At 41.5% G+C, this 23,284-nt stretch overlaps 3 protein-coding genes across 9 annotated transcripts in view; 2 read left to right on the top strand and 1 right to left on the bottom strand.

The window, feature by feature from the left end:
- Positions 1–1,780: 1,780 nt before the first annotated feature.
- LOC111245133 (uncharacterized) lies at positions 1,781–9,697 on the top strand. 4 transcript variants are annotated; one of them, XM_022793049.2, is made up of 12 exons: positions 1,781–1,825; positions 1,928–2,038; positions 2,718–2,760; positions 3,005–3,143; positions 3,742–4,051; positions 4,352–4,513; positions 4,704–5,036; positions 5,135–5,735; positions 5,904–6,108; positions 6,500–6,733; positions 7,591–7,813; positions 8,057–9,697. In XM_022793049.2, exons 4-12 carry the CDS (start codon positions 3,013–3,015, stop codon positions 8,930–8,932), a joined length of 3,075 nt encoding a protein of 1,024 aa, XP_022648784.1. In that variant the 5' UTR covers positions 1,781–1,825; positions 1,928–2,038; positions 2,718–2,760; positions 3,005–3,012; the 3' UTR covers positions 8,933–9,697. The 4 variants fall into 4 exon arrangements, with proteins under 4 accessions (XP_022648784.1, XP_022648787.1, XP_086836218.1 ...); XM_022793052.2 differs by having other exon boundaries at positions 1,784–1,820; XM_086980092.1 differs by lacking the exon at positions 2,718–2,760 and having other exon boundaries at positions 1,797–1,825.
- A 611-nt stretch (positions 9,698–10,308) lies between these two features.
- LOC111245135 (uncharacterized) lies at positions 10,309–12,657 on the bottom strand. Of its 2 annotated transcripts, none has more exons than XM_022793054.2 (4): positions 12,456–12,657; positions 12,078–12,262; positions 11,455–11,704; positions 10,309–11,263 (listed from the first exon to the last, which is right to left on the bottom strand). In XM_022793054.2, exons 3-4 carry the CDS (start codon positions 11,702–11,704, stop codon positions 10,836–10,838), a joined length of 678 nt encoding a protein of 225 aa, XP_022648789.1. In that variant the 5' UTR covers positions 12,078–12,262; positions 12,456–12,657; the 3' UTR covers positions 10,309–10,835. The 2 variants fall into 2 exon arrangements, with proteins under 2 accessions (XP_022648789.1, XP_022648790.1); XM_022793055.2 differs by having other exon boundaries at positions 12,078–12,242.
- Positions 12,658–14,570: 1,913 nt separating this feature from the next.
- Positions 14,571–23,284, top strand: part of Hers (Histone gene-specific Epigenetic Repressor in late S phase) — a 30,100-nt gene continuing 21,386 nt past the window's right edge. For 2 of the 3 annotated variants that reach the window (XM_022790529.2, XM_086979459.1), the window contains exon 1: positions 14,571–16,334. The gene's annotated coding sequence lies outside the window, so the exon portion shown is untranslated. Of the gene's footprint in view, positions 16,335–16,412; positions 17,489–23,284 lie in introns of those variants that run through there. The other variant, XM_086979460.1, reaches the window with a different exon arrangement.

The raw sequence follows: 23,284 nt of genomic DNA, 5'->3' as shown, positions 1-23,284 counted from the left end.
CTATTTGTTTTTAATAGATTGAATTGGTAAAATTACAGAAGGCTACAGTACGCATAAAATTAGTATGCTCGTACCACTTTGTGGACATAAATTGCCGCAAGAAATTTACAAATTTAGGTTGTTACTGGGAAGGTGGCTTTTACGGACTACCGTTGACAGTATGTGAGAACAAATTAGCCTTGTTTCATTACTAATGTAAAGGTGATAACTTAGAAACTTATAGGCATAGGTCTATATAAGTATATGTTACCATGTTGGAAATTATTAGATTGGAAGCGTAGAATGTACAGAGGTACCTTTTTTGATTTAAAGAGATTTTCGATAAAAAAAACGAGTTTGGTTTTAGCCTATTTATAATAAAATACTGTATTTTAAATGTGCTACTGTAATTCTATTATTCTTGTTAAATTATAAATTATTAATGGCTATGATGTGTATAGTATAGGAGCCGATATTTAGACTTCGTCGTCTAATGTCATATGAACACGTTCAGGATGGAAAATTCAAAACATTCAAATTTTAGGGTTGCAAAATAGCACATTTAATAGCTTAAAATACTGACCTATGACGGTTTCGTTTTCTGTTCAGTGACCGCGGCTCAGTCGCACAGAAAAAAATAGCTTGGTTTTGATATTGTAATCGACATGTGATATGGGATGGAGCGGAGTAATTATTGCATAATTTGAATTTTTAGAATTTGAGTACGGCAGATTTGAATTCTCAATCGGAAAGTTAACCAAGATTCGTTTTAACAATAACCTATTCCAGCTGTGGTTATCTTTCAAATTATCACTTGTACTTTTTTTGAAAACCGTCGACGTTTAGAATTGCGAAAAAAACTTTTTAGTCAGAATCGTATTGAACCATGAACTAAAAAGAAACTAGATAACGTTAAATCAAACACAGCTATATTAAAAGGCAGGGAAAGAAATTTCAAGATTTAATGCATGGTATATAATATGGTAACATCAGATTAATTATGGGTAGAAACCACCAAAGAATGGTATTGACACTGCGTTTCATCCTCGAACTTTTAACTTCATTCCAGCTAAACGAACCTTCAAGAAATCAATTCAAAGCTATCGTAATACACGGTCTGTTATTTTCATCACTAGATCCAAATTCAATATGGAATAGTTGTTTTGCTATTTACCATTGTAGCTTGCTACCTTTGTATGATGAAAACCATTTTATTGATTGTCAAAAAAAAACCGTCCATACTATTGCTAGATCAGTTAACGTGAAATTCCTGACTGTTACATAATTTTTTCGTCAACGATAACAATTAAGTTACATGCACCGAAACTTGACATGGATTCATCGCATTTATTCCTAAAATCCAACACCATTGAGAAAAGTATATATTGCAGTAGGTGTATCAAAGCTGCACGTTTATATATTCTAATGCATCTTTGAAATTCTAGCATCGAAATAATTACGGACAGTCGAAGCGTAATATGGTGAGTATACGATTGGTTGACCTAGAATACTGTCTTTGTTAGAGCTAATTCTGAGAAACTAAAACGGTGGTCTTCAACGATGAAGACCCCTATTATATTATAGACAGTTTCCGAAAAAAATTATTAGAAGCGATGACATTTATTTTTATGTGTGGATCATAATTAAATCTTTACGATGCATGTTACATACAACACATATATGTTTTATGCAGCAATCCGCGTTTCCTTCAACGGCGCTAAATTTAAATCGTTAGACCCGCACGCTCACGGCAGTTGCATGCGGTGACGGTATATAGCAACCATGGGAGAGGGCACATTTAAATCGCCACTGTCGCTGTGTTGTGGTGGATTTGCATGATGGTTAGGTTTGTGCAATTGCTGTTTGTTTAGTTCTTTTTAGCAGTATCACCTTTTCTTACTGACTATTCGTAACAGAGGCATTATCTTTGTGCATCTTGCGTTTCCAGTGGCGTTCATGAAAGTTTCAGCAGATTCTGATTTATCAAAAGTGAATTGAAAATCTGATCTCACGGCCGTTGAGGCCTGTCTAACCGTTAAAACTGCCGTATCACCCCCAGGTAAGTGGATCTAGTTTGGAAAAGAAATTGTTTTTCTGTTTGTCCTTAGGATATTTAGCGTGTTCATGTTTATTGCGCCCCCAAGGCTTATTCATTTTAGTTCCTAGTAATTGGGGAACCACTGTTATGCTATACTTCTCCAGAGGATATATGTTTACTGCATAAAACAATATTTATTATATTTGGCAACGAGTAAACAGCAGAAGAGCAGTATAATGTGCTGTTTAACTGAAGACTATGTTATCGTTCTATTAAACATGAGAACAATCATCATTGTATAGTTTTTATATTGCGGGTCTAACGAATATAATTTCAATGTGTAGTCAATACGAATAAACGCATAAGTTGACTTTGGTATGGGAAGTCAATAACATCTGTTGTTATAATGCTTTCCAAAAACAGCAAGATTACGTTTTCTTTGCTTCATTCATGCGTAGTATATTGCAGGTATATCATTTGACATACTGTAGTTACCAGTTTGAAAAACAAAGTAAAATTTGCTCAAAGTTAGCGAACTCGGTGAACTAGATGATTTTGTCACCGAAATATTATCTTATTTTTGGTATGCATGACCGTCCCAGGACAATCGTTCTCGTCTCCTCGTATCTCACGCTCAGAATCATTTAATAATTGTCTCAGGATCAAAATATAACATTGAATAATTTATTAACTGTCACAGGCTCAAGGTGTAACGCCGGATGATCTACTATCTCAAGCTCAAGGTATAAAGTCGGGTCATTTATAATCTCAGACTTATTCAGCAGATGGGGTTGTTCTTCATTACACATTACATATACCAGAGAAGCACACTAGGATAACGGCTGATCTGAACTCGTTACCACTTATGACAGTATTTTGTGTTTGTATCCATTATATAGAAAAAGTTTTTGGAAATAGTATCTGCGACGCCTCATACTGGTGTAATCATAATGAACAACGATGCATCTTCTTGTCGCCACCATTCAGGTTCAAAAATGTTCAGCAAAGCACCACGTCAGACTCTATTTGACACAATCGTTATAACGCCAGGTCCAGGGGCCTATAATCCGAAGGACACAAAACCTACTACTCTAGGCAATATCGCCTTTGGCAAACAAGGAGAACGGTAAGTCGATTATATTCAATCATGACATTTTCCGAATATTGCATCTAAATTCCATATAAAAGAGCAATTTGATGTCCGCCTTTCCAAGCAACAAACAATCGATTTCAGTCGGAGTTTACCAGTGCTGAAATCTTTGTAACAACCGTGTATCGTTTGCAGGGTTGTACGTTGACTTCCATGCATTAATAATCTATATTCATCTACACGTACTAAAAGTCCTAAGAAGCAGACTTTTGCAAACTAAAGCGCTCTATTGGAGAGCACTGATTAAGCTTATAGTTTGTGATCAGGTAGAGGTGTACTGTTGGAACTACAATGTAGTATCTGAATTCGAGTAGGCAATTACATATGCCCCTAGAAAAAACTTTTTACATATTTGGCTGGTAGTAGATCGGCGCTAGTTAGCTTATTATTTTTTACGTTTTAAAACAGCACCTCATCGCCGTCATCAACATCATTCGCAAATAGAACATCAAACCGGCCATCACCTAGAACCATTACCACCTAGAAGCGACAACAGTTGTTCAGTTAAAGTATGTGCCCGTTTAAAAACACTGATAAATCAAGTAACGTCAAATCGTCTGGTGAATTTTCACAGATTTCGTCGCGAGGACTCAAATCTTTCAACATGTTCGATATCTACCACGGGCTCCAGTTCAAGTTTTAAGCGGCCTGCAGTTCCGATAAGCCGAACCAACAAATTGCTGGATCGAATGCGTACGTTCGAGCAGCAGATACAAGAACGGGATCAGATCATTTCCCGAATGAGGATAGATCGGTGTACATCACTAACTCGCTACCAGACTCTCTTCGATGCCTACAAGCATCTTCGTCGTGTGTCCGCACAATCGATTCCTGCACATAAACTCCCCAAAGATATTTCGCAGGATATACAGAAGTATTTACAGGCATGTGCAGGTCGTTTTCTCGTATTTTAAGTAGTCATCCGTAAGTGCGTATCGTGTACTATAGCAACGAACAGCACGAGACTCATAATGCAGTTTGAAAGTATTAATAGAATACTAGTCTATAATTAGCAGCACAGGTAGTAAGCAACCGTTGCTTACAAATTCCATTCATTATTGTAATAAAAATGTTTGCATTAGCCCTTTTTTTGTATCACCTCAGTTAGGTTTAAAAACTCATTCCCTTTGTTGTGATCATTTGCGACGACAGGAATAATCTTGGAAATTTTCATCCCATTGTAGGAGGAAAAGAATCAAACGAAAGATGAAAGCCGCCCGTCTATGACTGAAGGCGAAATCAAGGATACGATGAGCACAATTATCGTCGAGATGGAGCAGACGGAAGATCCTCGGATCACAGCTCTCGAAGGTGAAAAATCCGCTCTGGAAGCTTCCCTTGCTGAGGTACGAAGTCAGAGAACAGTGTGGCATTGAAATGAAATGTTGGCAGGTGCTATCATAGTGATACTGCTCAAATGAATAGCTTGACGTTCAAAATTCGAGCACTCAAATACGTAAGATTTTATAAGTATAAATATGTTAATATCCAGGCAAAATATTCCAAGTAGAGCACACGATCATCTCTGACTTGCAGCACCAAAAACGTGTCGAAGAACTTGAGCAGGAGCGTGAACGTCTAAACCACGAGGTGCAGGAATCAGCCCTCGAAATTGGTCATCTCAAAGGAATTGTACGGGCGGCGGAAGTCAAGGATGCAGAGCTTCGAGTACAACTAGACCGAGCGAACGCTATTGTAGACTCGTTAAATAGCAGTTCGACGAATAAGGATGACCGGCTGTTCACTGCTCTTACGGAGCTTGGTGAAACAAAGAGTCAACTGGCCGCGCTTGAAACTTGCTACAAACAGCAGACCGCTCTTTCATCAGAAATACGCTCGAAATTCGATAACGATACTACGAAACTCAAGGTACGGGATGTAAATAACTTGTAAAATTTATTAATAGTTTTGATGGTTACAAAGGGAGCTCAATTCAATAATTATTAGCTTTTACGTATTTATTGTAGGCTCAGATTGACGTTAAGAAAAACCAACTCCGGGAAGTGAAGGAAAGTCTCAACGAAATGTCGTTTAAGGTCAAAGAAACGACAGCGGCGCTTCGTTTAAGCCAAGAAGAGCGTGATCGCCTTAGTAAAGAGTTGAATCAAACCGGCAACGACTTGAACAAATTTATTCAAAAGAATAATTTCCTTGAGCAGAAGACTAGTACTGCCGATGCCGAACTGAAAGATTTGCGCAATAAATGCAAGAAGCGCAAGGCCGATATTTGTCAAATGGAGGAACAGTTACGTTTAGCTAAAGCAAAGCAAGACCAAACAGAAAGCCAATTGCGTGTCGCTGAGCAGGAGGTAATAAGGCTTCAAAGCGAGGTCGAAGCTCAGGTTCGCAGTGGGGGCGAATGCCAAAACGATTTTAAACGTCAGCTCCGCCAAGGTCAGGAAAACTTTGAACGGCAGCTTGATGAGGCAATGAGGAAATATGAGGCGCTTACCTTACAAAAGGCTGAAGTAGAGACTGAACTTCGTATTGCTGCTAACAATATGCATACCCTTGAAAGGCAGGTACAGGAGAGGGACGTACTGCTCGAGAAACATCAGCTGGAACGAGGTATGTATTATCTGTATTACATCGTACAAGTACATCGTCTAATATTACCTTGCTTTGTAGTACTATTTATTGTTAACTTCATTTCATTTATCACATATCATATTCGTCGATATGGCTATTTTAGACTAAGCTGTCCGCCGTACGTTGCTCATGGCTTTCCGCTTTCAGCTTCGCTGCAACAACAAATTCGCGAACAGGAATCGGATATGACGTCTCTTCGTCACGAGGCATCTGAGAAGGATAATAGAATAGAGGCACTTGAATTTAGAATATCAGATCTGCAGGCAACTGAAGAAAAGATCACTGCTGAGGTTGAGAAAATGGAGGCCATTTGCCAAGAAGTGAAGGAGCTGGCCCAGAACAGATTTAATGAGTACGCAAGTATAGTAGTAAGAATTATTGTACTGCAGGTTTTGTTTGGTCTTTGAAAGCATTATATTCTCCATATGCATTACGTAGCAAGAGCCACTTATCAAGACTTAAGATAAAACAGATTAAAAATTAATGGAATTACTAAAAAGATAAAAGAACAGAAAGATTAGATTTATGTAAAAGGCTTACGATTTTTGCAAAAGCCGTGAGCCCTTTACATAAAACAAATCTATTTTTTAGTATACATTTCTATAATTAATAATAATAATAAATACTAACAAAAGTAATAATAAATAATATTTATTATATATTATATTATATATATATATTTTTTTTTTATATATATGGGTATTGTTATCCCATGTATCTTGATTCGAAACTATTTTTTGCAGGATAACTCAACTTCAGGAGGAGGTTGGGGCCCTGAAAAATACCAAATCTGATCTAGAAGCTTCTCTTGAAAGCGTTAATTACCAACTAGCAGCGGCCCGTGAACGTCAACGCGCCATCGACCAGGAATGTTCACAAATTAAGCTGCTTCATTTGGCCACAACAGCTGAGCTTGAGCAGACTAAAGGAGCCCTCGAGAAGGTCCGAGAAGAAACTTCTGAGATCGACGCATTACGGTAGGTTACGCGTAATTGTATTAAAATGACGGTGTAACGAAAGTAGCATTACGAATGATTTAGTCAACACATTGTGCTACCACTCCTATAACTTTTAGTTTGATACTGGCATTTCGTTTAAACGCTGTGGTTTCCGAATTTGATTTTTGGCATAGTTCGATAGAGTCGCATTGCATAATGCTTAAGGCTTCATAAAAGCGGTTAAGTGGCTTTCCAAAAAACATAATTACATATTGGTATAAAATCTTGTGACATGCGAGGACTCAGAAGTTCTTGTAGTTCTTAAAGCTATTAAGTTGCACCTAGACGGCTTTTCATAAAGTCGCATTGAGAAAAGGTTCAACTCAGACACTGCTAAATTGTAGGTTTATCCAAAACGGAATTGGATTATTTGCTGGAGTCTTGTTTGCTTGGTACTACGGCGGCCGAGCGTCCTACCAAGAAGAAGAATTTGAAGTAAGAAAAGAAGCTCCACCCGCGTTAACCGTTCCCTCCCAAATGGCTTGCTATTCATGTTTTGATTTCGACCTACAGAGCTGCATAGTGTAGTATTTAGGGCAATATCTTGTAGCATAGCTTTCAAGAAGCCTTAATTAGAACATACGTAATACGGTCACCACTCTTATACGCGCGTAACCTGCCATAATCCTTCTTTTGTAGTGAACAGATTCGGAATATCGAAATCTGTAATCTACGCCAACACGAAAGCTTTCAACATTACATAGAATTGAATGCATTTCAGCTTTTACTTATATTTGCTTTTGGTGTATTGACAAAACTTGTACGGAGTAGATAGGGTTGTTAGGATAAACTCGCTTGTCGATGACTTTGGTCAGATTGGTGTGGTTGTGTTTCAGCGAGGAGCTAAAGTCTGCCGAGGAGGTGAAAGCTGCAATGTCGAAGCGTGTGACCGAGCTCGAAGAAGATAATGCTACCTGGGGGCGCGTAAAAAACTCCCTTCAGGAGCAATTGCAGAAAGCCGAAAAAAAGATGTCAGAAGCACAAGAGCTGCATGATAGTGAGTTATGCCAGGCAAAGATGCAATGCTGTCTGTTTGAGCAACAGTTTCAGAAGGCAAAGGTAGGTGTTATGTCCTTTCTACGCATCACGATGTTCTATCTTTAAGCAGCATAACGAAGCAAATTGTTTTAGTCAATTTTGACTATAACATTAATTATGTGTGTCTTTTTTGGGTTAAGATTTACTATGGTAAAAACTGATTCCTATCACAACGCCAGATTGATTACACTTATATGGATACCAAAATGGTTTTCCTACTGAACTAACTTACATGTTCATTTTTATTCTTTCGCATTTTTGTAGGAAACTCATGACGAGGAGTGTCTTCAACTTAAGCTTTCATTCGAAGCAGACCGTAAAAAGATTGAAGATTCAACAACTGTGCGCCTTCATGAGCTTCAAGAGAAGCTTGATCGCGAGAAACGGGAGGCCGTCAGTGCCGTGCAGCACGAAATTGAACGACTTCAAAATGATCGGCAATTAATGCTTTCAGATTGCGAAGCGCTCAAGACGCAGCTGGCTGATAGCAACGCCGAAATTCAGCAGTCGAAAGCCGAAGCCGACTTCTTCTCACACAAATGCCGAGAACTGGAGTCTGAGACTGGCGAACTGCGAGAAAGTGTCTTGATGCTAGAGGAGGATGTGGCCGCATGCCGGCAAGAGCTCATATATGTTCAACAGCACCTAGACGAGGAACGTCGCGTGAATGAGGCGCATGCAGCTTTCACATTAGCCGTTATTAACTCGCACTGCGATGGCAGTGGTGATCGTGTCGAAATATTACAGGCTGAAAATGATAGGCTTCGACACCATCTCGAGAGTGTCACCCAGCTGTTGAACGCACTCGAGACTGGAATCGAGAGTTCGGAGAAACAGAAGTCGGCCTATGTGAGCTCTTTAGCAGAGACTCAAGAGCAGATTTGCCGGCTTGTCGGGCACTCGAACAATAAACAGCGGATTCAGTACGTTGGCAAACTCCAGCGGGAGAATCGGGAGCTGAAAGAAGAACAGGCAAAAATGAGGGCCAAGGCTGATACATCAAATCGGCGCGTTGTCCAACTCGAGCAGCAGCTTCGGAAATACCGTGAACAGGAAAATCGGCTGGATCATACGACGTCGACAATTGCGAACGTTCCATCACACTCCTCGAACATATCATCGTTTCCCAGGATGTTTTAGACTATAATTATATGCGTCATGAAATTCATCGTATGTTAAGGAGTTGGTCGACCGAGGACGAGCAGTTCCTATGCCTTGCTCGTATTAGTACTTCCGGTAGTAGTTATTGTATTCACGGGCATATCACTTGACCATTTCAAAAATGTCTAACCTAATAAAAAAAAAACTACGATATAAGGAGAACCTTTCATACGAACATATTTTTGCTGATTTGTTTGAAAAACCTCTAGCTTAACAATTTTTTCCACAATGGCATCAGTTTATGGATGCTTGCATCCCTGTCATACAAATTTGGTTGTATTTAGAAATTCGCTGGGCTACGAATGACCTGGTCCGATTGCTCGTGTATGGCAGGCGGAGAATAAATCAGCCTGATGCACGTCAATAATTAAATTTTAACAAATATCAACAATTAAGTAAAAAGCATCGTTTATCTGATGTAATCGGCTTGCCGCAGCTTGCCATAGGTACACCAGGGCATTAGACGAATTATGAAATGTACAAAATTGTAGAGATGTTGGCAACCAAATTTATTTTCCTGCATCCTAAGCACATATATACAATATACATATTGTACATAGACAAGCACACGTATATAGACATTTGTAATCGGTGTACACAAGGTCTTCAAGTCTCCTTGTTGTGTACCAAAGGTCTTTTGAATCTGTATAAAATAGATCTATGAGGCACTCGGAGACGGACAAATAAACAGGAATATTGCTGGGTTCAGATGTGCTTGTTTAAATAAAATGTATATTATTAAGCTGAGAGGTGTACTTATTTTTTGGATTTTTTGGTTGTATTCAAAGAGTAGTCAGCGTAAAGTTCGGCTAGAAATACTGTAATCATAAATCAGAATCTGAATGAAGACTGCACAGCGGTGCAGCTCAAAAGAAGAGCATTGTGTGTTAGTGTCAAGGAAAACGGACGGTTACTGCATGCGTTACGTTAACGTCAGTTTATTTGTTGAACCGTAAATGCATGGTATGGGAAAATATACCTGAAAAACTTAAACCTGAAAAATATCGATAAAATCAAATAAGTTTCACAAATTTCCTTTTCAAACGTGATTGGTAGGTCTAATAATAAATTATTTTGTTAATTACCGTGGCTGTACACAGGAGATTGAATTAAATATCAGTAATGCGTCAATACTTTGAATATACTAAAGTAAAAGTCTCGTGAGTGTTACCTTGTAAATTACTTCAGCATTCAGTAAAGCTGACCGACTCGAATTAATGCTGAGGTACTAACGACGGAAGAAAATGGCAAAAATGCTTCTATGCACTGTATTAACCTCTGATCTCGTCTCTTCTAGTTCGCCGCCTGATACTGATATTTTTTGCATTCTTATTTACAGAAATTCTACGAACCGATAAATGTGTTACAAGGAATGAATGCTTTATTTACACATTGTGTACATATGCCCAACAGAGTACAACTGCCTCGGATTCAAAGCTAGTGGTGAATCTTTTGTAAAAAATGTACGTGTTTTGTATTTTTCATACATCTCTCTTACGACATTTTGGTCAAACGATCTTTTCTTGCACTAGACATGCGCGTTGTAGCTAGACCAGTTACCCACATCGGATACTTTCCGTACAATTTAATATTATTGCGATTCGCATATTTACATTTTATTCTATTTTATATTAAATCGTTAGACAATAATATTTCTTACCTTCTTTGAACTCGCTGTGCCTAGATACAAGGTTAATTTAGTACACATGCATATGTCATAATGTATAGTCGTAGAGCCACTGCACTGTGATGGGTCGGACTAATAGTACTTAGCCTACTAAGAAGTAATATATAACCAATTGCCATTGGCAAAAAATTACATGTCACAATATGAAATAGTATCGTATATGTTCAGTAAGGTAAGAATAAGCACACTTTGGTGTTATTTGCTTGATGAAGATGACGACGATGAATTCGATGACGACGATTTCGATGACGCGGATGGCGGCCGGGTAAGAGTGCCTTGTGGGAGCGCTTTAGCTGAAGGCGATGTTGGCATAAGGGTCGTACTAGCTGAACCCGCTGATATCGAGCTGGAGATTATGCTCCCACCATGAATCCCCAGGCCAGTGCTGCCGGGCCCACTCGACGACGCCATGAGAGTCGCAGATGAAACAGACATCGATGATGCCCCCGCCGATGATGAAGACGATGATGCCGAAGGCTTTTTGTTCATGAGTTCCTTCATTTTATCGCGCTCCCGATCGCGGTCCCGGTCACGATCACCGCTCCGCTTGTGTTCAGACGACGACGACGACGACGATGATGATGATGATGATGAGGAACTGCCAGATTTCTTACGCTCGTCACCTGCATCAGGTAAATGAGACATACATGGTCGACGTTGATAAAGCCGATACAATAAAGGGCAAGAATAACAAATAGAAGGCAAATTAACAGTTAACTTGTACACCGGAGGTTACTGTGATAAGAAAAATACGATATTTTCAGATCTTTCAGCTAGCGGAGATCCGTCAAGGGTTAAAGCGACAGACACTCACGGTGCGCAGCGGGCTGTTGCGTTGCGTGAGAGGGAGCTCCTAAAACGGCCGAACGATGATGTTGTTGGTGGCTTTGTTGAGGTGGCACCTTAAGCATAGCCATCACGGCAGCCTGAGGTTGACCACCTCCGCTATTGTGTCTTTGCGCTGCTACGTCCTCAATTAACTGCGCGAGCTGATCCACGGACTCCCGTGAACGCGAATGCAAGAGTCGAAGCGCCTTTGTGAATAGTGGATCTAATTCACCCATCTGGCACAATTAAGATTAGCGTGATCAGATTAGAATTAGTCTAAATATATATTTATATATATATATTATGTTGAATATCTTATGTTGAAAACAATACTATTGTTGTTCCTTTTTAAAGCCGTGCAGACGATGAATATGTGAGCCATTTGTTGTGCACGATAATGACATCGATATACGATGGCCCATTCCCGGAATAGTATAACTTCTTTCGGGCCCCTCTAATTAAAATCCCTTTTTCGCCTTGATCGTTATATCCTGCGTAGCAAAAAGAGGTCATTTGTGGTGTACTGACTGAACCAAATGCAGGCTAATATTCCATGGCAGCTATTTAATCATAGGCGCACAACGTCGCCACACTCACTGACGAACTCACCGTCAATGCGAACTAATACACCTGTCGGTGTACACAGTCTTTTTTCCGTGATGATCAGTCTGTCCGCTTTGTACGATGCACCAGTCCCGTGTCTAATGTCTAGGTACACTTTTCGGGTATCTCTTTTCAAAGGCTCGTTTTTCCTGTGAGAGTCTGTTGCTTTGCCTAAAATCGAACACCAATAACTATTTCACTGTTAAAAGTCAGAGAAGAAGCATTTTTTTTACAATAGACACAATACAATAGATTTAACTCTGATGAGACAATGACATTACTCAACGATAACAGTAACAGCACTGGTTACAACAATAAGAATAAGAACGACTACAAAAATAATATACTATATATAATATATAAATTTACAAAAATAATAGCTACCGGACTTTTCTGGCAGCAGCTTTTCATTCTATTTGACTGTTGTCGGCTCCACGGTCGCGCACAGCGCTACTGGTGGAGCTCGTGAGGGCTATAACGGCGACTGCAAAAGCAGCGGGAGTCCTGGTCATCTGGCGCACTGCTATTCTCCTAGCAGACGGAGAATATGTTGACAGGGAGAAAAGCTGCCGCCGTCTAGGTGAGGCTCCGAATGTAGCTTCGAAACCACTGGCGGAGTGATACGAAAAAAAGGAAAAACGGGCAGGCGGTGCCTCGGGAATGAGGAGTCGGCGCGCGGAAACCTAATTGAAAGAATTCTTTTTTTGACTTTGGCCTATTGAGCAACTAAACAACTACTCGCGTATTTTTCTAAGCCTTTTTCGAACATTATTTCTAGAAAGGTTTCTCCAATGATTGAATATATTAACTAAACAGGTTTGGATTAGTTATTACGGAATTAACTAGTTTGCAGGATTTAGAAAAGCTATATTATAATCTCGCAAGGCTTTCAGATTGCTCGAACAATCGTTATTCAAATGATGATCAGCTCTTAAACCTATACTATGATAGCATTGTCCATTTTATTATCTTGGGCTTTGTGTATACCGATGTGTCTTAGCTTTTACGATATACATTTATAGATGCTGTCATTGCTGAGTATAATAATTGCGTCCCGCCGTCTCACATAGGTCACACTGGCGTGAGTTATAAGTTTTAGTAAAACATGTATAAGTTGTTGATTATAAAGATATTGAGGAGATATTGCACAGATTGAGTTAAGGAGATGTCGAGTATCAATTACAGATTTGATTTAGGCTTATTAAGCTGCTTATTTTGCCCTGTCTTTTCTCCCACCTTACCTAATTGTGTTTTGTCGTATGTGCTTAAGCGACAAAGGTACGCGACACCTAGAAGTTTTCAAATAATGAGAACATCTCTTTAATTAGGAGGTTTTATTGGATCAGTTCTCCTAACCATTACACATGCTGCCGTGGATAAATGTACCGCTAAATGGAAATGGATTTTGTCGTATTCAATAAATGTCTAACTGCTATAAACCGCTAAATGAGTCGGATAAACTGCAGACATGATATTACATCCATTATGAATCCTTTAAATAGATTTTACGCAGTTAGGGACCTGCGTATACCTAGTACTGATAGATAATGCAAACAACTTAGATATTGCAAGCCGTTAGTTGCATGAAACTAATATATATAGCATATAGCGGCAACGATACTTTTTTTACTGTTAATGTCGGACACGCAATTTATAGCATCCAGGTGTTAGCAAAACGTGCCAGTTTGTAACCTCTAATAACTGCTCACTTCTATTATTTTTGCCATTTTTTGTTTTTTTTTTTAAATTATTTATTGCTAACCTTCTTGCCGATCTAGATCCAGTGGTCCTAACTCGTGTTCACATGGGTTATGCTTTCCTCTCCCTTCTAATCCTTGTCTTTTTTTTTTTCTGAGTTTTGTCATCTATCTTCGCCCGCAAGATCTCCCATCTTTGTCCATCAGTTTGGACAGAAAAGTTTTAAACTATTTCTCCATAACCAAAATGTTTGTATTCGCATCAATTCGCGCTGGTTCTAAAAAAGCACGAACGATCAACACAAACAACATGTCATATAGACTTTTCAATTTCTGGACTACCGACGACGAAAATTTCCTAATTTCCTCTGAATAGATTTGGATGCTAAAAATTACTGCTCATATCTAATGATGATCACTCTCATTATCTTTCATACCATATAATGAGTAAATACCTATTTTTTGATCGAAAAATCTATTCTATTTATATATAGTTTTATATTTCTTATTATTATTACAAAGACATACATATGTATACTAGGCTCTGCTCAGTCTCTTGTTTCAAGTTGCCTCATGGTTTCCGAAGAAGTGTCCAGGGAAACTCTAAGCCGGAGGTCGTTCAAGGGAAATTGCTTCATTTTTAGTGCCAGTATGATCTAGTTGTTGTCACGGATTGTCATTCCTGCCGCCTGCGTTCGTTGGTCTTCCTACCGTCGTCAGCGGCAGCACCCACAGCAGACGCACATATAAAACTCTCAGTTTCTCTCGTTCTGTTTCCGCTCCTCTTTCTTTCTCTCTCACTCTCGCCCTCTCTCTCGGCCTGCCTTTCCCTCTACCATATCGTTCTGTGCTATCGTGCTTCTTTAAGCTAGCATCAGCAGCGGGCACCAGTCACCAGCCGCAGCAGCAAGAGGAGCGAAAACAACCGACTAGCAGCTCTCAACGGCTGGGTCACAGCGGCTACTGTGTGGCTGGTGGAGCTGGAAGTCTTGTGGCTGTGCGTCTGACTATAGCTGACACTGTTTCTATATATCTGTCTGCTTGTCTGTCGGTTGGAGGGTCGGTATTCGCTGTTATTGGCCACCATGCCATATTGCCCCATTCAGTGACTGCGTTCTGTCGCTCTGTAGACCAAGTTAATGGCGCCGATTGATAACCAGTGAAGACTGCCAGTGAAGACTGCTCAGCTCGCCTGCTGTCTGCCTGTCTATTGCTGCGTTGTCGACTTATTGTCTTTGCCGTTTGTTCTCGGTGGCGCTGCAAACAGCCCGCTGCGAGTCTGCTCATTCGTGAAGTCTCCTTCTCGCTGGCGCCGCCGCTGCCGCCGCCGCCACCGCTAGCCGCGTGTGTTCTGTTCTGTGCCTCTACTACTACTACCACGGTAGTGATACGGTGGTGTGGTGCTGCTGCCGCTCGTAGTGGTGGTGCTAACTGTCTCTGCAGCCGCTGCCGTGGCCACCCTCGTTAACGCTGTCGCTGTTATTGTAATGAGTGTAGTGTCCGTCTGTGGATCTGTATACGAGTTCGTCTATGCCTGGCTTTGAGTCTGTACGATCATGATGCTGTGACCGTGGTCTTAGCGGTAATCCTGCTGTTGTTTGTTGCCTCCTTTTGCTGTTGCTGGTAAGCAGTGGCTCTCTGCTAGCGCTGCTCCCGTCGTGGCGGTAGTAGAGTTGCTGATCCCGTCAAGCTCTCGCCTTATCCCACCCTGTTGTCCAGCGCTTAGCAGGGCAGCAGCATTGCTAGTGGTAGCGGTGGCAAGCGATCGTCGTCCATACCAAAGCAGCACTCACAGTCAGTTGTGTTTTTCGTTAACAGTTGGCTCGGTGACGTCCTGATTGAGCTTACTTGTGGTTGTGATTCCGCTGGCTCCAGAGCTGGTGCCTCAGCTCGGCTGTTACGGCGGTGGCTGGTGGGGGCCTGCAGTGGACGAGAATATCAACAACGACGATGACGACGACGACGACGACGACAACAGCCGAATGATTTCCATTTGAATGCATGTGGGACGTGGCGTGTATAGTGTTAGAGTATACTTTGCCGATGGGTCGACGACACCGTGTAGGTTGAATGTCGAGCAGATTGAATTGAGGAATTAGAGTGCAACAATAATCGGCGTCTACGTGCGTGTTAGTTGTTGTTGTGGCCTCTGCGGCCACTTCCCGATTTGAATAGTGTCCGGAGGAATCGGAGAAAGAAGGAAGGAAACGGATTACTTGGAACGTTGAACAAATTGTATGAACAGCGACAAAACAAGAGGAAAAGAAAGTCGGGAAAAGATTATCGACTATCGAAATACTATTGTTACTATTACTACAACAAAACGTAAAGCATTGGCTACCATAACGAGGCCACACGGATATTGTGCGTGTGTTTCACGATCAGGTGACGAGTTTTTCTGAAGCGAACAACGGCAACGAGAAAGACAGACCGAATAGGCGGATAGCGCCGAACTCGCACATGCATCAAGACGAACTTCGCTTCTGTTCGAAGGCGAGTGAAGGCGACCCTCCCTAGCACGACGTCGATCCGGTAACGCCAGCCAACGGCTAGCGACAACACATTCGTAAGTACTTACCGCACACAATATATCAGTACTACAAATATTACCGTCACTATCATTGTTGATACATCGAAGTGTTATGTGACGTGTCTACCTGCCTCCCTGAGCTAACGGCGTGCTTCCTTATACCACAACGACTTGCCAATAATGTTGCTTACGTTTTAGGTCCTCCGCTGATCTCGGAATTTTGGCGTTCGATATCTGTAGCTCTAGTGAAAACCGCTCCAACCGATCCGCTAGGAATATTGCTGGATTAGAAATATTACTGGTTACTAATTGGTGCTTGCGACAGACTCAGGCTAGACCAAGCCGGGCCGAACGGCAAAGTGTTTTGCACCTGCGTTGCATATAAAATTATTATGCCGTGCATTCGCATAGGGGCACAAATACCTGGCCAATATAGTTATTACTTTGTTATACTCTTATTGCTAACAAACAAAAAATGGTAAATAGAGAAGCAAGAATGGAGCCAGACATTGCTAGTTAGTTAGTCGATAAGTAACCGAATGACAAAAGAACGGCAAATCATGAAGGAATCGGAGCCGGGAATATTTAGCCGTTACGACGACGCCGATAACGACAACAACAACAACAACGAATAACCCACTATAGCTGCCGCAAAAGCAGCCGTAGTGAAGGAAGATCAGACAGCGGTATCCTAACGGTCGTAAGCGACCGCGCAACGCAATGGAACGGCGACGTCACAAACAAAAAATTGGCGTCGACATTTGCGTTCGTCTAGCATGGGTCTGCTGGGTCAGCGGATCGGGCCCATTAACGGATTCCCATCTCCAGTGAAGGATTTGGTTTTTGTTGTTGTTACGTGCCACTGCCCGAGTGCTGAATTCCACTATTGCATTTCTAAAAAGTGTTGCACAGTGGAGCAGCGGTTCGTCTGTCGTCACCCATCTGCGGACGGTTTGGATATGGGTCCAGACGGTACCAACGTGCCGTGCAGTGTCAACAGGGCAATAATATTAAGCTGGTACACGGTGATGACAGCAGCAACTCTACGCCGTAAAAAGGTTGTCGAGCAACCTTCGAGCACTCCGAACAATGCAGCTGTAGAGAACAACGGAGCTCTCTACTAGTACCAGTCTACGATCGTGGTTATCAATGGCGACCATATAACCAACCTTTAATGGTTTCTCAATAGAGTGAGTATTTGAAGAAGGCTGAAGAACTCAAGACAGAACACTGTATAGAAGGTGTGTAAGCTTAAAAGTAATTGCGAGAAGAAATTTCCATACAGCCAGGTATTCTGATACTGCCTGTGTCTATTCAGCCTATTCATGGAAGCCTTCGAAGAGGCCTTCGAAATATTGCGGGGTTATTAGTCGCTCGTAAGCCGGAGGAATTGTGGAGTGGGCGGCTGGTTTGATCCCATTGGGTGCACTGATGTGGTTGTATTATCAAACAGCAGTTGCCATCTAAACAGGAACTACGGAAGAGATTTCCAATTCATGCAAAAAAAACGTTTCGCGCTAGACGCCTGGTACTATGGTTAAATATGTCTTCACATGGCTGTAATCCAGCAAGAAACGAACTGTGCTACACACAGATTTGAACCCAGACACCTTCTACGTCCCTTGATCAATAGCGAAACACACAGTACTACCGCACTGTGGCGATTACCTGTGTTGCGGTAATGATTTCGTTTATATAAAATTGGTTTTTTTTTCCGGATCCCTCAGCCGGTGGGCGTGTGACGGTCCGTGGGATCAGCGTCAGCTGAGCTTGTCGGTGACATTTAAACCCATTACGAAAAGAAGAGGACAGCGCCTTCCAACTCGTCGCCGAGCACAAGTTGGACAGAGGCACTCTTGAACGACGACGTCCGAATCGCAAAAATGCCGCGTGATGCTAGTGGCTGGCTCGCAGCAAATTATGAGCTAAGATAAGCCCAGCGATCATGGTATCCGTTAGCAATTATGCTACCCATCGCATGGCTACCTTACTTACGACATGCGTAACCCCCTATAGGTAAGGCACAAGGTACAGGGTTTGTGGTGGTGTTGTCACTAGAAGGCAAGAACTCCCTCTGAAGACTATAAACAAAAAAAAAATATATTATCCAGTATGTTATGATGGCTATTATATCGACAACCTTTTGTCACCCAGTATTTGCTCTTTATTGGATGCAGACGATTAGACTTATGACTTTTTTGAACCGGGGCAACACAGCTGTTTTAGAAAGGCGACCAAATCTACAAATGAAAAATCCTGTACGAATCTTTTGCATTGGCATCAAATTAGATCGATGTAGTTGGGGGTCGCAGAGCTGTCATTGCGAAAGTGGTTCAATTATTGAGAATATTGGAAGTGGCCTGGCTCGGTCTGCTATCGTAATGATGGTTCGGCACCCGGCTTAGATACTGGCGCGAGCTTTGTGCCGGCCCTTCACGTACAACTAATGTACGCACCATTGCAACATCGTTATGTCTCCTTAAGGCTAGCCAAAAGCAGTTTCATGGGCTTCCGCGCAAACCAAACGCGCACCAGAGAGGCGCAATTCGATTTGAGAAGCCCTACTTGCTATTGTTTTGAATGCACTATATAAAATGGTATATGTACACCGTTATATGCTGTGGTGACTTATTTAACCAGTACCCTCATCGCATAATTTCTTATATAGTAACCACTTATATACTAGGAGCCATCTTTCTTGTATCGCACCAGCCATCCGTTCCCTATATCTGGGACAATCAAAGGGTGTTCGGAAGCTAACTTCTATCGTCTAAAAATAGCTTGTGGTCTTCTGCGGCGTTTCCAGCTGCATTATTACTGCTGTTTATATATAGATGTAAGCACCCAACTGCCCAATACGGGATCCGCCAGTCAACCAGTCGAGATATGAAGTTTAGCCAATTTATATATACACCAACAATATTGTAGGTAATGAATTAGCAGCTTTGTTTCATATGAAGATGTAGATTTTTCTTCATCTTACATTTGCAATCATATCTTCAGGCCTCGCGTATTGCTTAACGCTCAATATCTGCGTGAACGCATGAAAGTATCCTAAATAGGATTGCTATGACCTTCTGAGGACGCTGACATAAATTTACAAATGCACACAACGACTGTTGTAGCATGAGGGTATCCGCCGTATGGTGTTGAGGTTATATACAGACATTGTTATAAACAAATGTTGCAGTACGCATAAACATGTATATATATACATATATATTGCAATTTATACTATGCGAAGATAGCAGTGAACTACGCCATATTTGGCTGGCAGCAGTTTTCGCCGTGGTCTGGCGGCAGCCGAAGCGGAGTACAGGGACATCTACCGATTGATTTGTCCAATTTCACGTTGTTCAGCTGTGATCTTCCGATGATAGCAGCAGCGGTTTTCCGCAACAAATCGGACATTCTCAAGCGCCCCTTTGGTCACCGTCCTCCTTGGCTATTACTGCCTGTGGCTGCGCGGGAGAAAGAGAAATCTGTTGCCACCACTTTGACCAATGCTGCCACCGTTATCACCGTCAACGGAACGGTGGGTCTCTATGTTAAAACACCTGGCTAGCTGTAACTCTCAGGGGTTCGCTATGGGCGTACTAGCGGGCTTTAATACGGATGAAGGAAAAACAGGCAAGCGTCAAAACGGCGATGGCGACTGCGCGACGCTAGCAAGAAGGAATAGTTCTGTTCCGGGGTACACTTACACTTGCCACTGGTGCCGCCGTCACAGCCGCTGCTGCTGTTGTTTTCCTTGTCACCACAAATGGACTACCTCGTCTTCCTAAAGCGACAGTAGCATAAAAGGCAGCAGCAGTCGTACCAGGAGCTAAAACGGTTTTTCTCTATTATGAGCGAGACGCTACATGTTGCGTCCGGTTGTACACAACATAAATCTCATTGATGGATCAACGGAACACAGCTCTACGTGGCCGCCGCCGCCGTCGTGACGTCGAAAACGCATGTTACTGCGTACCCACGTCTGTTCATGCCGTTCGTAAGATTTCCACATTGTAGTATAGAAGACTATGTCGGTGTATCTTACATTGACTATTCCGGCTGTAGCACGCACAGCGTCGTATTGCGTAGTGTGCAATACGGCGCTACACGGGGCCATGTCGTCACATACACGTTGCCAGATCATTCCGCCAACGGCAGACAATGTCAGATAGCAACTGTATTAGGAACTCTTACGGACAGTTACCCGTCTACGATAGTGCAGGCAACCATATGGTTGTGTACTGTTGAAGACTTAACACCGGAGTCTGGATAGACAAGTACTCCCATTCGATCGTTTCTATGCTGTCGTAACGCACCAGGCTCTAACTAGAAGCAAAGACGCTGTATGAAGTGTATATGCTATTAGCTGAAAAAAACGAACGTTTGTTTAGGAGTGTTTGTGGGCTTTGCAAAGAAAACGCACGTTCGTCTGCAAGTCTCAATAGACTTTTAGTAATTGTTTCTCGTATGTGGCATTCTCTGTCGGCCAGCCAATGTTAGACACTGCTTCATTCGCTCCGGAGAATCAGATGGAATTGTTGTCTGCAAGCAATCGATATTGAACTGTATCTGATGAGAAATATGTATGATACTTCTCGACAGAGCCTATGCATCTCATCTATGTACTTTACCCAACTAACGGTACTCTCTTGTACAATTCTAGAGGACTTGCGCGATGGCTATTGCACCGCTATTTTACAGGCGCTTAGGCCGATAAGTGGCCAGGCCTATCTTTCATATTGTGAGCGGACGCATATCAATAATAATATGATCATTCGATACCATTGTATTGGCAGAGTGCAGAAGGTACTAAATATGTATAGGTAACTTTGGAGTTATATGTTGTTAACGGAACGTTGTGATTATCGCTCCTATTGCGTTTGGTGTTTATCACGATTTCAAAAATGACTCAGTATACAGAATAGATAAAGGCACGTGATTGAATTTAATATTTTTCATACTATTAGGTGGCGGCAACCTTTTGGACACAATCTGGGGATAGGATATTTGAGTAATAGGAATATATAGTCGCGTGTCCAATAGCGTCTTCAATTGATAAGCAGCCTTGTTGCTAAAATTAGCCATAATTAACGATGTACCTATAGTACCGTGGATAGAAAAAGGGCGGGGAACCAAAACAATGTTTCCGATCGCCATTACTATCACGTGTATATAAAAAAATGAATGAAAATTATATGTCTACGAACTTAGTTTGTAAACTCGTGTCTTTACAACATAACGCAAAAATGCCGAAGTACGACTGCTGGTTGATCGCTGTTAGTTGAACGATTTGACACGTTATGGAATAGCAAACATCCCAACTTGTTTGATGCCGGCGAAGTGTTACTGTTTTTCGTTATTTGTATTTTTTCATAAGAGGTAATTATGTTCGGGTCCTCGAGGCATAAGCCAATGCGAATCGCCAACAAAACCCTCCCCCCATTACGCTGACGGCAGCAACATCAGACTCCGGAACGTTTAGCCATCGTTGCGTACCCCCAGCGCCATGTAACGATTGCTAATGATTGCAACCCAGCGCAACTAGTCTGAATACGTCCATTAGTCATTGCGAATTTGAGTTTTGCCGGACGGGACGACAGCGAATTACTGTGAATACTTTATATGAATGCTAACAAAAGTGAAAGTATTGCTGGATGTCATGGCTGAGGATCATAAGAATATCAGTGCGATACTTGTCCTATACATAGAACGTGAGTGTTCCCATAATAGTCCAACACCATTTTTGATGTATGTAGCAGTCATTATGTTGAAGCTCTCTCTAGTCGTATTGAGAGAGATAATTTGTTAGTTGGGATTAAGAGGTGTGAAATATAGAGCCACTGTGGGCAAATCGTTGCATCGCGTAACTTTTTCCACTAATTGCCAGTGAACGAACAAATCGTTAAGTAATATTGACCAGAATTATTTATGAATAAGTTAGACATGTTTATGCAAGAACAACTACAGATGTGGTGACAAAGTAGATGGTGATATATTTTCACTTCCGCTATCAGCACGCAATTGACTCATATACGGATATCCGGTCGTGTGTAGCTATATGCAATTTCAAAAGTAAACCAACCGTGTGTTAGTTATGCGTTGTAGGTGTCTAGAATATACTTTAGGAGTTCCAGCGTTTTACTCATGCCGCAACGATGTAAGTGAAGCGAAGACCCTAATGGACCTGGTTATAATCGGTGCTGGGATATAAAGATTAACGTTCCGTACGTATCGTGTACGTCTAACAAACATATTCATTATAAGAGACCAATCCCTGAGCTAAATATTATATCGATCATTAGCAAAGCATGCGAGATTTTCTTATAGTAGCGCAGATTATTTGGTCGTTGCGTTTAAGGAGCCAAGACCCAATGTGTAAACGGCTACGTTGTTAAGGTTGAGATGGAAATACAATATTACAGTATTCAGTGTCACAGACTTGTGTTTGAAAGACAAAAGATGGGACATCAAAATTCCTGTACGATTGTCTAGCAAATAGAGTCGCTACTCGCGATTTGGCAGATTTATAATGAAACGGCTTGAGGAATAGAAATTGTACGGCTCGAATTAGGGCCACAGAGCTCCGTATTGACGACACAGATCTCGCAATTAAATAGCATACAATATCTGAAGTCAAGTACAGCATCCATAAGATGTTGAAATTGAAGTTTCCTGTTGTTGACATAAAAGCTTCAACTCAATACTAATTCCTTTCGCCCAATAGCTTACTTTCCGCGAGAGAACTATCAGCAATTTACATGTTTATCTCTTCTTTTTCTCCCAACGTGTTTTTTTCCTGATTTTTTTTCACTAATCCGAATTTTTCTGGGCCGTCTATCCTTATGCAAAAACCTGTAACGGGTACGGGCTATTTGTTGTTCTCTCCTTGTTCTGCGTTAACTTTGTATTTCGGTAGCCGAATTCTGAAAACTAAATTAATAACATACACAAATTAATAATTGACGCATAAAATAAGCATTGTGCACAAA

The sequence above is a fragment of the Varroa destructor genome, unplaced genomic scaffold, assembly GCF_002443255.2.
Source record: "Varroa destructor unplaced genomic scaffold, Vdes_3.0 BEIS01000002.1, whole genome shotgun sequence".
Lineage (NCBI taxonomy): Eukaryota > Metazoa > Arthropoda > Arachnida > Mesostigmata > Varroidae > Varroa > Varroa destructor.
The sequence above is the reverse complement of the archived record's forward strand: the minus strand, read 5'-3'. Positions and strand labels throughout refer to the sequence as shown.